The sequence below is a fragment of the Symphalangus syndactylus genome, chromosome 12 (genome assembly GCF_028878055.3).
Source record: "Symphalangus syndactylus isolate Jambi chromosome 12, NHGRI_mSymSyn1-v2.1_pri, whole genome shotgun sequence".
NCBI lineage: Eukaryota > Metazoa > Chordata > Mammalia > Primates > Hylobatidae > Symphalangus > Symphalangus syndactylus.
The window spans coordinates 131893454-131911929 of NC_072441.2; the positions used below are offsets into that span (position 1 = coordinate 131893454).

The 18476-nt window shown below is 46.2% G+C and overlaps 1 protein-coding gene across 11 annotated transcripts in view; it reads right to left on the bottom strand.

Moving 5' to 3' along the window:
* The window catches only part of MAST2 (microtubule associated serine/threonine kinase 2), a 239566-nt gene extending 221758 nt beyond the window's left edge, over positions 1-17808 (bottom strand). For 5 of the 11 annotated variants that reach the window (XM_055255358.2, XM_063627597.1, XM_055255355.2 and 2 more), the window contains exon 1: positions 17323-17799. In XM_055255358.2, coding sequence (XP_055111333.1) covers positions 17323-17499 — 177 coding nt within the window. In that variant the 5' untranslated portion in view covers positions 17500-17799. Of the gene's footprint in view, positions 1-17322 lie in introns of all 11 variants that reach the window. The other 6 variants (XM_063627592.1, XM_063627596.1, XM_063627589.1 and 3 more) reach the window with 3 other exon arrangements.
* Between the last annotated feature and the right edge of the window lie 668 nt (positions 17809-18476).

Here is an 18476-nt window from a genome sequence, read left to right on the forward strand (position 1 = left end):
TCGTGATCCGCCCGCCTCGGCCTCCCAAAGTGCTGGGATTACAAGCGTGAGCCACCGCGCCCGGCCCCTTCAGATGATTTCTTATTGCTCGTTAACATCCTTTTCTTTCAGACTGAAGAACTCCCTTTAGTGTTTGTGTGGGACAGGTCTGGTGTTGATGAAATTACTCGGCTTCTCTGTCTTGTAAAGTCGTTATTTCTCCTTCATGTTTGAAGAATATTTTCAACAGATATACTATTCTAGGGTAAAAGTTTTTTCCCTCAGCACTTTAAATATGTCATGCCACTCTCTTGGCCTGTAAGGGGTTTCCACTGAAAAATCTGGTCCCAGACATATTGAAGCTCCATTGTATGTTATTTGTGTTTTTTTCTCTTACTGCTTTTAGGATCCTTCATCTTTTACCTTTAGAAGTTTGATTATTAAATGCCTTGAGATAGTCTTCTTTGGGCTAAATCTGCTTGGCATTCTAGAACCTTATACTTGAATACAGAAATCTTTCTCTAAGTTTGGAAAGTTCTCTGTTGTTATTCATTTCAATAAACTTTCTACCCCTATCTCTCTACCTCCTCTTTAAGGCCAAAACTCTTAGATTTGCCCTTTGGAGGCTATTTTCTAGATCTTGTAGGCATGCTTTTTATTCCTTTTTATCTTTTTCTTCTTTTGTCTCCTCTGGCTGTGTATTTTCAAATAGCCTGTCTTCAAGCTCACTAATTCTTTCTTCTGGGGCCAGGCGCTGTGGCTCATGCCTGTAAACCTAACACTTTGGTAAGCCGAGGCAGGTGGATCACGAGGTCAGGAGATCGAGACCATCCTGGCTGACACAGTGAAACCCCGTCTCTACTAAAAAATAAAAAAATTAGCCAGGTGTGGTGGGGCACACCTGTAATCCCAGCTACTTGGGAGGCTGAGCCAGGAGAATCGCTTGAACCTGGGAGGCAGAGGTTGCAGAGAGCCATTACGCCACTGCACTACAGCCTGGGCAACAGAGCAAGACTCCATCTCAAAAAATAAATAAATAAATAAATTCTTTCTTCTGCTAAATCAGTTCTGCTATTAAAGGACTCATGCATTCTTCAGTATATCAACTGCATTTTTCAACTCCAAAATTTCAGCTTGGTTCTTTTTAATTATTTCCATTTCTTTGCTGAAGTTATCTGAGAGGATTCTGATTTTCTTATCTGTATTATCCTGTATTTCTCTGAATTTCCTCAAAACAGGTATTTTGAATTCTCTGTCTGAAAGGTCATGTATCTCTATCTCTCCAGGATTGGTCCCTGGTGCCTTACTTTGTTTGTTTGGTGATGTCGTGTTTTCCTGGATGGTCTTAATGCTTGTGGATATTGTCAGTGTCTGGGCATTGAAGAGTTAAATATATATTGTAGTCTTTGCAGTGTGGGCTTGTTTGCATCTGTTATTCTTGGGAAGACTTTCCAGGTATTTGATGGGACTTGGGTGTTCCAATCTAAGTTTCTGGTCACTACAGCCTTATCTGCTTAGGAAGTTCCCCAAGCCCAGTAACGCTATGGTTCTCACAGATTCACAGAGGTGAATTTTGGTGGTCCTGGATAGACCCGCAATAATTCTCAGGATCACCAGGCAGAGACTCTTGTTTTCTTCCCGAACTTTCTCCCAAATGGAATCAGTTTCTGTCTCTCTGTCTCTCTGTCTCTCTGTCTCTCTCTCTCTCTCTCTCTCGTACCAAGCTGCCTTTCTTGGGGTTCCCAGAGACTACCTCTGCCACAGGCCGCAGAAAAGCTTTTCCAGATCTCCTATCTGTGCTTGGGAAAAAGGCCTTTACTTGCATTCAAAATTGTTATAACTCAAAGCTCTGTGGGTCTAGAAGGAAAAAAAGGAGGCTATGGATCCAGGCTGTCTATAACCAAAATAAATGGATTTCTGTATGGTTCTAAGCTAAGGACTACATTGGGGTTTGAGTCCTGTGGCAGGGACTAGTTAGATGTTGATCAAGCATGATTCACCTTCCTCCTGGGCACAGGCCACATGACATTCCCAGCCCTCCAGTAGTTAGGCATGGCCCTGAAACTCAGTTCTGGCAACGGAATATGAGTGGAAGTGATTAATCCATTTCTAGGAATGGCCCACCCTCCACTTTCCTCAGGTGACCTTGGAAGCCATGTGTAGAAAATGGAAGCGCCTCAATCGAGGGGTCCTTCTCAATCAGTTACAGCAAGTAATGTTCTTTAATATAAAAGACCAAAGACTGAGCTAGTCACAAAGTATCACTTTCTCTTACTGGTTAAAGGTGGAACTTAAATGTTCCTGGGTCATTTAAACAAAAATCACCTTGGTAACACCCCTATGAAATAACTTAAGGACTTTAAAAAAAAACTATTAACAACTATTTCTAAATCCTCTGCTTTTCAAAACATTCCTGAAAGCCTAACAGATATAGAGTCTGACCAGGCACGGTGGCTCACACCTGTAATCCCAGCACTTAGGGAGGCTGAGGCGGGCAGATCACCTGAGGTCAGGAGTTCAAGACCAGCTTGGCCAACATGGTGAAACCCCATCTCTACTAAAAATATAAAAATTAGCTGGGTGTGGTGGCATGTGCCTGTAGTCCTAGCTACTCAGGAGGCTGAGACAGGAGAATCGCTTGAACCTAGGAGGCAGAGGTTGCAGTGAACTGAGATCACGCCATTGCACTCCAGACTGGGAGACAGCGTGAGACTCCGTTTCAAAAAAAAAAAAAGAAGACCTGACAAAACTATATTACTTCTGCTTTGCTGAAATAATGGCAAAGAAACTATGTAGCTTATTAGTCTCCAACAAATTAATGGTTAAAGGATATATGCATCTACTACTCAGGTTCACCCTTAAGGAACCTACACTAAAGCTGGTACAACTAAGATGGTATCACAGAATTTTAACACATGGTTCCCTTGGGCTGAATTTTTCTTAATTACATTCTAAAACCTAGGGAGACTATTCTATCTTCTAAGCCAGTTACTTAATAAAGAAATCCATAAAAGTTTCCCTGAAGGGGAAAATACACAAATTAAAGCCTCCTTTCAAGCTGAATAAAATAAAAGAACAGTTTAATAACACCAACAAATCAAAGGTCAAGATAGCCTTTTCGGCCGGGCGCGGTGGCTCACGCTTGTAATCCTAGCACTTTGGGAGGCCGAGGCGGGCGGATCACAAGGTCAGGAGATCGAGACCACGGTGAAACCCCGTCTCTACTAAAACTACAAAAAATTAGCCGGGCATGGTGGTGGGCGCCTGTAGTCCCAGCTACCCGGAGAGGCTGAGGCAGGAGAATGGCGTGAACCCGGGAGGCGGAGCTTGCAGTGAGCCGAGATTGTGCCACTGCACTCCAGCCTGGGCGACAGAGTGAGACTCCGTCTCAAAAAAAAAAAAAAAAAAAAAGATAGCCTTTTCTTTTTATTTTTGAGATAGAGTTTCGTTCTTGTCGCCCAGGCTGGAGTGCAATGGCGTGATCTTGGCTCACTGCAACCTCCAACTCCCGAGTTCAAGCAATTCTCCTGCCTCAGCCTCCCAAGTAGCTGGAACTATAGGCGTGCGCCACCACGCTGGGCTAATTTTACTATTTTTAGTAGTGACGGGGTTTTGCCATGTTTGCCAGGCTGGTCTCAAACTCCTGACCTCAGGTGATATACCCGCCTCGACCTCCCAAAGTGTTGGGATCATAGGTGTGAGCCACCGTGCCCAGCCTGTAAGTTCATTTTAAAATATTTTTCTCTCTTTAGGCCGGGTGCGGTGGCTCACGCCTGTAATCCCAGCACTTTGAGAGGCTGAGGCGGGTGGATCACCTGAGGTCAGGAGTTCAAGACCACCCTGACTGCCGGGCGCGGTGGCTCAAGCCTGTAATCCCAGCACTTTGGGAGGCCGAGGCGGGCGGATCACGAGGTCAGGAGATCGAGACCATCCTGGCTAACATGGTGAAACCCCGTCTCTACTAAAAATACAAAAAATTAGCTGGGCGTGGTGGCGGGCACCTGTAATCCCAGCTACTCAGGAGGCTGAGGCAGGAGAATGGCGTGAACCCGAGAGGTGGAGCTTGCAGTGAGCTGAGATCGTGCCAGTGCACTCCAGCCTGGGGGACAGAGAAAGACTCCGTCTCAAAAAAAAAAAAAAAAAAAAAAAAGACCACCTTGACTAACATGGCGAAACCCTGTCTCTAATAAAAATATAAAAATTAGCCAGGCATGGTGGCAGGCACCCATAATCCCAGCTACTCAGGAGACTAAGGCAGGAGAATTACTTGAACTCGGAAGGTGGAGGTTGCAGTGAGCCAAAATCACACCACTGCACTCCAGCCTGAGGGACAAAAAGAGACTCCATCTTAAAAATAAAATATTTTTAATAATAAATTAACCTTAGCTTACTGTAATTTTTTACCTTATAAACTTTTTAATTTTTTTTAAAAAAGGTTGTCATTCTATTGCCAACGCTGGAGTATGGTGGCACAATCATAGCTCACTGCAGCCTCTAACTACTGCACTCAAGCCATCCTCCTGCCTTAGCCCCCCAACATAGCTGGGACTACAGGCATGAGCCACCACACCCAGCTAATTTTTTTTTTTTTTTTTTTTTTTTGAGATGGAGTCTTGCTCTGTCGCCCAGGCTGGAGTGCAGTGGCACAATCTCGGCTCACTGCAAGCTCCGCCTCCCAGGTTCATGCCATTCTCCTGCCTCAGCCTCCCAAGTAGCTGGGACTACAGGTGCCCACTACAATGCCCAGCTAATTTTTTTTTTTTTTTTCTTTTGAGACGGAGTCTTGCTCTGTCACCCAGGCTGGAGTGCAGTGGCGCAATCTCGGCTCACTGCAAGCTCCGCCTCCCGGGTTAACGCCATTCTCCTGCCTCAGCCTCTCCCAGTAGCTGGGACTACAGGCGCCCGCCACCACGCCCAGCTAATTTTTTGTTTTTTTAGTAGAGACAGGGTTTCACCATGGTCTCAATCTCCTGACCTCGTGATCCGCCTGCCTCAGCCTCCCAAAGTGCTGGGATTACAAGCGTGAGCCACCGCGCCCGACCCTACGCCCAGCTAATTTTGTGTATTTTTAGTAGAGACGGGGTTTCACCGTGTTAGCCAGGATGGTCTCCATCTCCTGACCTCATGATCCACACTCCTCAGCCTCCCAAAGTGCCACACCCAGCTAATTTTTTTTATTTTTTGTAAAGACAGTCTTCCTATCTTGCCTAGACTGGTCTCCAACTCCAGGGCTCAAGTGATCCTCCCACCTCAGCTTCCCAAAGTGCTGAGATTACAGACGCGAGCCACCATGCCCAGCCTTTTTTTTTTTTTTTTTTTTTTTTTTTTGAGACGGAGTCTCGCTCTGTCGCCCAGGCTAGAGTGCAGTGGCGCGATCTCGGCTCACTGCAAGCTCCGCCTCCCGGGTTCACGCCATTCTCCTGCCTCAGCCTCTCCGAGTAGCTGGGACTACAGGCGCCCGCCACCGCGCCCGGCTAATTTTTTGTATTTTTAGTAGAGACGGGGTTTCACCGTGGTCTCGATCTCCTGACCTCGTGATCCGCCCGCCTCGGCCTCCCAAAGTGCTGGGATTACAAGCGTGAGCCACCGCGCCCGGCACCCAGCCTTTTATAACTTTTTGACTCTTCTGTAATAACACTTAGCTTAAAATACAAACACATTATATAAAATATTTTCTTTCATTATCCTTATTCTATAAGCTTTTTTCTATTAACAAAATTTTCTTTTTTTACTTTTAAGACTGTTTTGTTAGAAAGTAAGATACAAACATACACACTAGCCTAGGCCTACACAGGGTCGAGATCATCAATATCACTGTCTTCCACCTCCACATCTTGTCCCATGGGAAGGTATTCAGCGGCAATAATGGAGCAATAATGGAGGTGACAGGGAGCTGTCATCTCCTATGGTAACAATGCCTTCCCTGGAATTACACTGAAGGACTTGTCTGAGGCTGTTTTACAGTTAACTTTTGTTTTGTTTTGTTTTGTTTTTTGAGACGGAGTCTCGCTGTCGCCCAGGCGGGAGTGCAGTGGCGCGATCTCGGCTCACTGCAGGCTCTGCCCCCTGGGGTTCATGCCATTCCCCTGCCTCAGCCTCCCGCGCAGCTGGGAATACAGGCGCCCGCCACCACGCCTGGCTAATTTTTTTGTATTTTTAGTAGAAACAGGGTTTCACTGTGTTAGCCAGGACGGTCTCGATCTCCTGACTTCGTGATCCGCCCGCCTTGGCCTCCCAAAGTGCTGGGATTACAGGCGTGAGCCACCGTGCCTGGCCAACTTTTTTTTTTTAATAAGTAGGGGTACACTCTAAAATAACAATAGAAAGTATAGTATAGTAAATACATAAGCAAGTAACATAGTTGTATATTATCATCATTAGGTATTATGTGCTGTGCATGCACTAACTCTATGTGCTGTACCTTTATACCACGGCAGTGCTGTAGGTTTGTTTACACAGGCATTACCATGAACATGTAATGTGTTGCACTACAATGTTGTAATAGCTAGATGTCACTAGGCAATAGAAATTTTTCAACTCTGTTATAATCTTATGGGAAGCCAGGCATACTAGTTCATGCCTATAATCCCAACACTTTGGAAGGCCAAGGCAGAAGGATTGCTTGAGGCCAAGAGTTCAAGACCAGCCTGGGCAACATAGCAAGACTTCATCTCTATTAAAAAAAAAAATTTAATAAAAAAAAATAATCTGGCCAGGCACAGTGGTTCATGCCTATAATCCCAGCACTTTGGGAGGCCGAGGTGGGCAGATCACCTGACGTCAGAAGTTCGAGACCAGCCTGGCCAACATGGTGAAACCCTGTCTCTACTAAAAATATAAAAATTAGCCAGGTGTGGTGGCAGAAGCCTGTAATCCCTGCTACTCAGGAGGCTGAGGCAGAAAAATCATTTGAATCCGGAAGGCAGAGGTTGCAGTGAGCCAAGATCGTGCCACTGCACTCCAGCCTGGGGGACAAGAGCGAAACTTCGCTCAAAAAAAAAAAAAATTGGCCAGGCGTGGTGGCGGCTGCCTGTAATCCTAGCTACTTGGGAGGCTGAGGCAGGAGAATCGCTTGAACCCAGGAGGCGGAGGTTCCAGTGAGCTGAGATCGCGCCACTGCACTCCAGCCTGAGCAACACAGCAAGACTCGGTCTCAAAAAAAAAAAATGATAATAATAATAATAATCTTATGGGACCCCCATCTTGTATGTCATCCATCACTGACTAAAACATAATTATGGGCCGGGTACGGTGGCTCACGCCTGTAATCCCAACACTTTGGGAGGCTGAGGTGGGTGGATCACGAGGTCAGGAGATCGAGACCATCCTGGCTAACGTAGTGAAACCATGTCTCTACTCTACTAAAAAAATACAAAAAATTAGCCGGGCGAGATGGCGGGCGCCTGTAGTCCCAGCTACTCAGGAGGCTGAGGCAGGAGAATGGTGTGAACCCCGGGGGGCGGAGCCTGCAGTGAGCCGAGATCGCACCACTGCACTCCAGCCTGGGCAACAGTGAGACTCTGTCTCAAAAAAAAAAAAAAAAAAAAAACATAATTATGTGGAACATGACTGTATTCAGAGAAAAAGAAAATAAATAGTTGCATCTATACTGAACATGTACAGATATTTTTTCTTGTCACTATTCCCTAAGCAATAGAGTATAACAGCTATTTACATAGCATTTACATTGTATTATGTATTATAAATAATCTGGAGATGATTTAAAGTACATGGGAGGATATACATAGGTTACATGCAAATACTACGCCATTTTATAGATAGAACTTGAGCATACCAGAGTTTGGTATCTGCAGGGGGTCATGTACTCAATCCCCCAGAGATATTGAGGGACAACTGTAGCAGCAAACAGACCTGAGGGACTGAATGTGGAATACAGGTAAGGTTAAGAAAAAAATCAAACACAACCTCCAGTTTTGTTCTGGTAAATGAGTAGTGCTATCTATTGACATGAGGAAGACTGGGGAAGAAGCAGACTAGAAAGTGAAAAATCAAGACTTCATTTTTGGACATGTTAAGTTTGAGAGGTCTCTGAGCTATCCAAATGAAAATGTTACACAGACTATTAAAAATAGGAGTAGGGCCAGGCACAGCGGCCGATGCCTGTAATCCCAGCACTTTGGGAGGCTGAGGTGGGCGGATCACCTGAGGTCGGGAGTTTGAGACAGCCTGACCAACATGGAGAAACCTAGTCTCTACTAAAAAATACAAAATTAGCCAGGCGTGGTGGCACATGCCTGTAATCCCAGCTACTCAGGAGGCTGAGGCAGGAGAATCACTTGAACCCGGGAGGCGGAGGTTGCAGTGAGCCAAGATGGCACCACTACACTCCAGCCCTGGCAACAGTGCAAGACTCCGTCTAAAAAAAAAAAAGCTTACAGATTGATCTTTAGGCCAAGAGACATCCAGAACAAAGATGGGAAAACTCTGTAAGCACATGTGTCCTACCCTCATCAGGGAACATTTGCCAACCTGCTTCAAGCCACCATAGGCTCTCTGCTCCCAGTACTTTTGATGAAACTAAATATTTCAAAGTTCATAGCTTTTGAGGAGCTGGCCCTTACCCATACCCTGGATAAGAGGGAAAGGAGGTCAAATAAACTTTTGCACTGAAAACTCGGAAGATTTCTCAAATGCTCAAGTCTCAACAGCATGTCCTGCATCCTATCCTCCACACAGTGGCCAGAGTAATCCAACTAAAACACAAATAAGAATATACTGCTCCTGTGCCGCGCGTGGTGGCTCACACCTGTAATCCCAGCACTTTGGGAGGCCGAGGCGGGCAGATCACCTGAGGTCAGGAGGTCCAGACCAGCCTGGCTAACATGGTGAAACCCCGTCTTTACTAAAAATACAAAAATTAGGCCGGGTGCAGTGGCTCACGCCTGTAATCCTAGCACTTTGGGAGGCCGAGACGGGCAGATCACGAGCTCAGGAGATCAAGACTATCCTGGCTAACAGTGAAACCCCGTCTATACTAAAAATACAAAAAAATTAGCTGGGCGTGGTGGCGGGCTCCTGTAGTCCCAGCTACTCGGGAGGCTGAGGCAAGAGAATGGCGGGAACCCGGGAGGCGGAGCTTGGAGTGAGCCAAGATCAGGCCACTGTACTCCAGCCTGGGTGACAAAGTGAGACTCTGTCTCAAAAAAAAAAAAAAAAAAAGCCGGGTGCAGTGGCTCACGCCTGTAATCCCAGCACTTTGGGAGGCGGAGGAGGGCAGATCACGGGGTCAGGAGACCGAGACCATCCTGGCTATCGTGGTGATACCCCGCCTCTACTAAAAATACAAAAAAATTAGCCAGGCGTGGTGGTGGGCGCCTGTAGTCCCAGCTACTCCGGAGGCTGAGGCAGGAGAATGGCGTGAACCCGGGAGGCGGAGCTTGCAGTGAGCCGAGATCGCGCCACTGCAGTCGAGTCTGGGCGACAGAGCGAGACTCCGTCTCAAAAAAAAAAAAAGAATACAAAAATACAAAAATTTGCTGGGCGTGGTGGCATCCCAGCTACTCGAGAGGCTGAGGCAGGAGAATTGCTTGAACCCCGCAGGCGGAGGCTGCAGTGACCCGAGATCGCGCCATCGCACTCCAGCCTGGGAGACAAGAGCGAGACTTCCTCTCAAAGAAAGAAAAAAAAAGAATATACTGCTCTGGGCTAGGCACGGTGGCCCATGCCTGTAATCCCAACACTTTAAGAGGCCGAGCCGGGTGGATCACTTGAGGTCGGGAGTTTGAGACCAGCCTGACCAACATGGAAAAACTCCATCTCTACTAAAATACAAAATTAGCCAGGCGTGGTGGCGAATGCCCGTAATCCCAGCTACTTGGGAGGCTGAGGCAGGAGAATAGCTTGAACCCGGGAGGCGGAAGTTGCGGTGAGCCGAGATCATGCCACTACACTCCAGCCTGGGCCACAGAGCAAGACTCTGCCTCAAAAAAAAAAAAAAAAAGAATATACTGTTCCCCTACTTATCTTTTTTTTTTTTTTTTTTTGAGATGGACTCTCGCTCTGTCGCCCAGGATGGAGTGCAGTGGCGCGATTTTAGCTCACCGCAACCTCCACCTCCTGGGTTCAAGCGATTCTCCTGCCTCAGCCTCCCAAGTAGCTGGGATTACAGGCGCCCACCAAGACGCCTGGCTAATTTTTGTATTTTTAGTAGAGACGGGGTTTCATCATGTTGGCCAGACTGGTCTCGAACTCCTAACCTTAGGTGATCCACCCGCCTTGGCCTCCCAAAGTGCTGGGATTACAGGCGTGAGCCACCACACCCAGCCAATTATCCTTTTATATCACACTAAAGACCCTCAACAATCAAAGCTTCTTTAATCTCTAACTTAGCATTTATGCCTTCAACGTAAAGCTCTGGGTCTGGCAATAGAAAACCGATTATAGTTCCCTATATATATTATGCAGCTTCCCTTCTATGTGCTTTCTGCCCTATGCTTTTCCCAATGTACTAACCCTGTAATGCAGAGGAAAGAGGTTCTGATTTCCATTAAAATAATTTTTTAAAATTCCTGTCACACTGAGGGTATTTTAGGAACTAAAGTTGAACTCATCTTCTGCCATCCCCAAAAATATTCTATTTCCTTTGTCTACTCCTATCATACAACCATTATTACTCAAATTACCAAAATTCAAAATATTTGAATCATTCTCCATTCATTCATTCAATAAATAATTACTGAGCACCTATTGTGAGCAAAGCCTTTGGCTCTGCATTGTTAGACAAAATGATGACGTAGTTCTTATCTTCAATAACAAGCAACTTAAAAGCAAAAATGAAATACAAATGAACACAGAAAGATGAAAGTGCTAAAACACATTCATCCTTTCATTCAGCAAATATTTATTCAGCATCTACCTTATATGCCCAGGAATGGATCAAACAATGTGCTACAGAAACAAAATGAGACAAGACTACTTATTAAGCACCTACTTATTATGTGCTTTCCAATCATTTTTGCATTTAATCTCTTGGAACCTAAGCTTTCACTTTTAAACCACAGAATTTTGAGGACTAGAATTTCAGGACATTCACAGATTTCCTGAAGCCCAATTAAGGATCCTCCAAGGATCCCATGTGGAAAAACAACTTTGCAGAAGAGTTTCTTTTTGTGTGTGTGGTTTTGTTTTTGTTTGTTTGTTTTTTGCTTTCTCTTTGAGACACAGTCTCACTCTGTCACCCAGACTGGAGTGCAGTGGTACAACCTTGGCTCACTGCAGCCTCAACTTCCTGGGGTCCCACCTCAGACTCCCAAGTAGCTGGGCCCACAGGCGTGCACCACCAACCCCAACTAATTTTTGTATTTTTTGTAGAGATGGGGTTTCACCATGTTGCTCAGTCTGGTCTCAAACTCCTGGGCTCAAGCAACCCGCCTGCTCAATCTCCCAAAGTGCTGGGATTACAAGTATGAGCCACCACACCTGGCCTCACAGAAGTTTCTGTGGCATTTGAGTTAGGCCTGGAAAACTGAGTAGAATTTTAATATGCAGAGGCAGAGAATAAAGAGCTTTTCAAACTGATGACTAATTAAAGTATATCAAAGTGCCTAACAATAAACAAATACTTACTGAATGTCTATTACATACCAGTTAAAATACTAGAGGCTGAAGATACCATGATGATTAAGACAGCCTCAGAGGAATTCATTTGACTGACTTACAATCAATTAGGACATTGAGCAAATATCTGTGTTTCTAATAAATACACAAATAACTATGTTTCAAGTACTATACTAAGCCCTAGGTATACAGAAGTAAATGGAACAGTCTGAGTCTCAAAGAACCTACTAATGAGAGAAACAAGACAATTTTAGTATTGTATGCCACGATCAAGAAAAGCAGAGGGTCCTAAGGAACCAAGAGAAGTGGCATCTAACTTTGACTCTTCTAACAAAAAGTGCTAAGTATCAAGTAGATCTTGAATGCCAAGGTCTTCAGGCTTAATTCTATGCGTAATAAGAAGCTAATGAAGGTATATGAATATAGAGAAATGAAATGAACATTTAACGAGTATTTATAAAGCACTTACCATTAGCCAGGGAGGCAATGAGTTCCAATCTTTTGTTAATAGAACATGAAATATATTAGAGGTTAAAAGACCGAAGACTGAGTAAATACAGTTAAGATACTGCAACAACCAAGACTAAAGTTTATAAATATGAAATTAAGGTAGTGACAATGGGAATAATGGTTTGAAAGATTTCATGAAGGTAGAATCGAGAGAACCTAATGCCAGACTGGCTAAGGGAGTCAAAGGAGAAGAAGTAAAAGACCACAGATGTGGGCCAGGCGCAGTGGCTCACGCCTGTAATCCTAATACTTTGGGAGACTAAGGCGGGTGGACTGCCTGAGCTCAGGAGTTCGAGACCAGCCTGGGCAACACGGTGAAACCCCATCTCTACTAAATACAAAAAATTAGCCAGGCATGCGCTACTCAGGAGGCTGAGACAGGAGAAACACTTGAACCTGGGAGGCAGAGGATACAATAAGCTGAGATCGTGCCACTGCACTCCAGCCTGGGCAACAGAGCAAGACTCCATCTCAAAAACAAACAAACAAACAGGCCGGGCGCGGTGGCTCACGCCTGTAATCCCAACACTTTGGGAGGCCGAGGCAGGCGGATCACAAGGTCAGGAGATCGAGACCATCCTGGCTAACACGGTGAAACCCTGTCTCTACTAAAAAAATACAAAAAATTAGCCGGGCGCAGTGGCGGGCGCCTGTGGTCCCAGCTACTCGGGAGGCTGAGGCAGGAGAATGGCATGAACCCGGGAGGCAGAGCTTGCAGCGAGCCGAGATCGCGCCACTGCACTCTGGCCTGGGAGAAACAGCAAGACTCCGTCTCAAAACAAACAAACAAAGCCATGGATGTAATTTCATGTTGGATGACAAAAAGGAAAGATACAGAGAGAAGCACATTTCAACACAGAAATTATTCTATTTTCATGATACAGTAAACCACTGACCTTCTGGAGATCCAAGTCCTACGTCCTGATTAGAACGTATTCCTAAATACCAGTATAATAAAAAGTGTAACAAGCACTGTTCCATGTCATGAGAAATGGAAAAAAAAGTTACGTGTGAGATGTAGATGCTTGCTGATCAGCTGGGCTCTTACTACCCAAATAAATAGAATTCAACCAGTCTCAACACACACAATGAAAATTTTGGCCTTTTAAAATCATAAATTATTACAAATTATGAACTCTCAAGGTCACTATCAAATTATAAAAATCACAAATGTTAGGCCGAGCACAGTGGCTCACACCTGTAATCCCAGCACTTTGGGAGGCCAAGGCAGGTGGATCACCTGAGGTCAGGAGTTCAAGATCAGCCTGGCCAACATGGTGAAACCCCGTCTCTACTAAAAATACAAAAATTAGCCAGGCATGGTGGCGGGCGCCTGTAATCCCAGCTACTGGGGAGGCTGAAGCTGGAGAATCACTTGAGCCTGGGAGGCAAAGGTTGCAGTGAGCTGAGCTGAGGTCCCACCACTTCACTCCAACCTGGGCGACAAAGTGAGACCCTGTCTCAAAAAAAAAAAAAAAAATCACAATTGTTAAGAACACAAATGATGAGTCTATGGTGGAAATGTTACGCACAAAAATGGAAATGTAGAGCTAAAGAAAGAGGTCACACCTAAAGAGACTCAGCTCACTTTACAAGGATGTTCTGTGACACAATGCCATAAATAAAGAGGACTGCAGACCCTTGTTCTACATCCTCAACATCTACAAACAGAGTGAGCCTGCTAAATAGAGTACAATAAAGGATCAAGCTAAGGACAGAGGACATGTACTCAAGGAACATTTCAGGAACAGGAAGAGAAAACAGACAAAGACACACAAGAGAGCAGTCAAAGAAGCAGTAACAGAATGGATATTATAATATGAAAAAAGAGAAAAAAATGTCAAGAAGGAACACACAGTCAACAGTGACAAATAGTTCACAGAGGTCGGACAAGATGAGGGAAAGACTATCAGATTTAGTAATTTAAAGGTTCCCAGGACTTTTACATATTTCCCTCTGTAACTATTTCACAATGAAAACTTTTCACAAGTAGCCATGAATTATATTTTAATTTGAAAAACAAGCTGGGCATTCATGCCTGTAATCCCAGCACTGTGGGAGGTCAAGGTGGGAGAATCACTTGAGCCCAGGAGTTCGAGGCTAGCCTGAGCAACATGGTAAGATACCGCCTCTACAAAAAAATAAAAAATTAGGCCGTGGTAGTTCACGCCTGTAATCCCAGCGCTTTGGGAGGCCAAGGCGGGCAGATCATCTGAGGTTAGGAGCTCGTGACTAGCCTGGCCAACATGGTGAAACCCCATCTCCACTAAAAATAGAGAATTAGCCAGGCATGGTGGTGCATGCCTGTAATCCCAGCTATTCGGGAGGCTGAGGCAGGAGAATCGCTTGAATCTGGGAGGCAGAGGTTGCAGTGAGCCGAGAATGTGCCACTGCACTCCAGCCTGGGCAACAGAGCAAGACTCCATCTCAAAAAGAAAAAGAAAAAGAAATTTAAAAATTAGCCAGACATGGTGGTATGTGACTATGGTCCCAGCTACTTGGGAGGCTGAGGCAGGAGGATCACTTGAGCCTGGGAGTTCAAGGCTGCCGTGAGCTATGACTGCACCACTACACTCCAGCCTGGGTGACAGAGATCCTGTCTCAAAAAGAAAAATAAGTTTTAGTAACCATCACAATACATTCATACAATGGAAAATTACACAGCAATGAAAAAGAACTGTTTCTACAAGCAACAACATGGATGAGTCTCAAGACATGATCTGAATGAAAGAATCTGGTCACAAAACAGTACAGACTACGATTCCATTTATATGAAGTATTAGTTCAAAACAAATCTATAGTGACAGAGGTAGTGAGGGAGGTTACATCTGTAAAAGGGTAGTGCTAGGAGAAAGCACAGGGAGCATTTTAGGGTACTGGGAATGTTCTCCATCCTGATGTGAGTTGTGATCATACAGGTACTCATTCTGTAATATTTCATGGACTGAATGAACCTTTGATTTGTCAAACCTCAATAAAAAAGTAATCCCACACAAAAAAAGGTTTTGTTGACCTTAAAGACATCAGTTTTGGGAAAGTATAAGTGAAGAAGCCAAACCATATTAGAAATGTATACAAGGTGAGGAAGCTAAGACACTGAATACAAACTCATTTTTCTTTTTTTTTTTTTTTTTTTTGAGACGGAGTCTCGCTCTGTCGCCCAGGCTGGAGTGCAGTGGCGCAATCTCGGCTCACTGCAAGCTCCGCCTCCTGGGTTCACGCCATTCTCCTGCCTCAGCCTCTCCGAGTAGCTGGGACTACAGGCGCCCGCCACCACGCCCGGCTAATTTTTTTTGTATTTTTAGTAGAGACGGGGTTTCACCGTGGTCTCGATCTCCTGACCTCGTGATCCGCCCGCCTCGGCCTCCCAAAGTGCTGGGATTACAAGCGTGAGCCACCGCGCCCGGCCACAAACTCATTTTTCAAGCAGGTTGTTGGGGAAGCAAGAAGAGATAACAAAGTAGTTTGGGTAGGTTACACAATTCAGGGAAATTATGTTGTTTTGTTTTTATTTGTGATATAAAACAAAGAGAGTAACAAGGGTCTAAGGCAAACAAAAGAGGAGGAAATCAAAGACATAAGTAGAGAAATTAGCCTCGGAGAGGAGGATGAGTACTTCTTTCTCTGAGATTGAAGCTAAGGATGAGTAAACACAAAAACCATAAAATAAAGAAGAGGGAAAAATCAAGTAATCTTGAACTCTTTCATGAAATATGCAGTAAGGTGAACTGGACAGGTAAACTGAGACAAGAAAGGATCTGGACTTGAAGTTCATTGTACAAGTTTTGACTAGATGATACTGCAGAGAATGTAAAAGATAAGTATTAGGCACATGGGGGAGTAAATTGCAGCAAGAGGACAACGCTCAGCAGCTGAAAGCACGGGCAGAGATGGTCAATGGTGCAGTCTCCTCAGGACTCAGTGGGGAATAAGAGGTGGAAGAACAAAAGGGGGGAAAAGTCCAAGGGCTACCTAGCATGGTATATAATTTTTAAAGTGTCTAAAGGGCCAGGCACAGTGGCTCATGCCTGTAATCCCGATTACCTGAGGTCGGAGTTCGAGACCAGCCTGGCCAACATGGTGAAACCCTGTCTCTACTAAAAATACAAAAAAATTAGCTGGACATGGTGGTAGGTAGCTGTAATCCCAGCTAGTCGGGAGGCTGAGGCAGGAGAATCGCTGAACCCAGGAGGTGGAGGTTGCAGTGAGCCGAAATAACGCCACTGCACTCTCGTCTGGGCGACAGAGCGAGACTTCGTCTCAAAAAAAAAAAAAAGTGTCTAAGGAAAATGCTAATTTATCTGAGAGAAAAGAGGTAAGAGACCTATAAGAAGTCTTAAAACATTTAAGGATGAAGTCACTAGGATCCCGAATAGAGCTGAACAAAAGGAAAGCTGTCACTAGAGTTCATTACTACAGAACATTTTTCTGTAAATCCAACAAGACCAAGGATCACTTATTCTCCTTTCACTAAACTTACTACCGCTACTAGTGGGAGCTTCTCTTGCCTGATAAAACTGACCTTTATCCCCTACTCATAAATACACCTACTCTTGACTAATAAATTATATAAACACATCCTGTTCATTCAGAAACTCCATGAATATTTGTATGCTGCTGTGTTTTCCCAATAATGTGTTTTCAGTGGAAAACTAGAAGGCAAACCATAGATCTACGAATTCTGTTCACAAAATTGGGCTTAACACTGCTCACATGCAGGTGTTTCACAAGTGCTTTCTTGTGAAATAGATGGTTGGTAAAGAGAGCCTTAACAATGATTGTGAACACACTGGTACAAAAGTATAATGATGGCCAAATCAGAGAATGCTTGGGAGTGTCATCCGTTTTTACAATTTTAAGGACAACCTCTAGGAAACAGGATAACACTGTATCAAATTGACTTACCCCATCTTACTCTATTTACTCCTATGGGCAACTCCTCAACGCCTCTTTAGTAAGCCTACTCGTTGCAGCTCACACACTCAGCCCGCATTCCAGCGTCCTTTCGCCCCATCTAGAACCCCTATCTCTTGCACCAATTTTTCATTCTTCTACTCCCCCATTTCCAATACAACCCCAGGCCACCACTTCCATTTCTCCACTCCCCATTTCTCGGCCTCCCCAGACCTCCCACTCCTCCCCGCGAACTACTCAGACCCCACCCCTCCAAAGCTCCAGCCCGGGTCCTCCCGCCGAAGATCCCCTCCCCCATGGCTTCCATTCAGGTTCCCCCACCCGGATCCCAACCCGCCCTACCTGCTCCTTGCCCTCGGGCCCCGCGGGGCCCGTCCGCTCCTCCAGCCGCTGCCTCCCGGGCGGCGCTCGCCGGCGCGGCAGCAAAGACTGGGGCTGCTCCGCCGCCAGCTGAACTCCATCCTCCCGGCGGTCGGGCGGCGGCGGCTGCGGTCGGTCGCGGCAGCGGCTCCGCTTCATATCTGCAGCTGGGGCCCGCGGGCGTCAGCGCCGCGACTGTCCCGGCTCCGCACTGCCCCGGGCCGCAGCGCAGCCGCGCCAACCACCGCCCGCGGCCACCATGGCCGGGCGGGCGCCCTAAGCCACCGACTCCAGCCCGCGGCGCCTTCGAGCCTTCTAGGGCCTCCGGCGCCGCGACCTCCTCTGCGCTCCTCACGGAAGAGACAGCATCGCTGCCGCCTCGCCTTCTCCCACCCGGCACACGCTGGGCAGGCCACCCGCCGCCGGCTCAGCCGCCTGCCTACAGCCGGCCCCGCCCCTCACGCGCGCGCACCGGGATCCCGCCCGCCACCTCCGGCCGCGCGCCGACTCCCGCGCACGCGCCAGCGAACGGTCGCAAAGGACCCGCCCGTGGCCCTGGCGCGCAGTCGGAGGACCAGAAGGGGGCGGGGCTTTCGGCGCGCCGGCCAGGCTGCGGACTCCCATTGAGTCTTTCATTCATCCATTCATGAAACTGCCGGGCCAAGCTCAGTGCTGGGGACCCAAAAATGAGTTCGAGTCGATCGGTGTCCTCAAGCAACTAAAGAGAGAGGGGCCGGGAGCAGGAAGGAGACAGAATAACACAACTAATGAATAGAAGGCTAATGCATGCCTTTTTATTTAGTGCCTGCCAACCCTCACCTAATTCTCACATGACACTTAGGAGGCAAATCTGCGCATTCTCATATTACAGATAAAGAGACTGCGGGGAAATGAAATGCACCAGGTCACCCAGCAAATCAGTGATCAAACTAGACGGAATTCTGGCTCTTCTGTCCCTTTCCACCGCGTTTGCTCTTTCCGGACAGTAAGACAGTGTGGAAACGCCTATAAAAGTGGAAAAAGTGATGGATTCCTTCTGGGAGGAGGAGAGGACAAAAAAGGCATACAATGAAGTCATCGTGTAGATCCCAGCCCAGTCTGCTGTGGCCTGGGTAGCCTGACCTGCTGCCTACAAT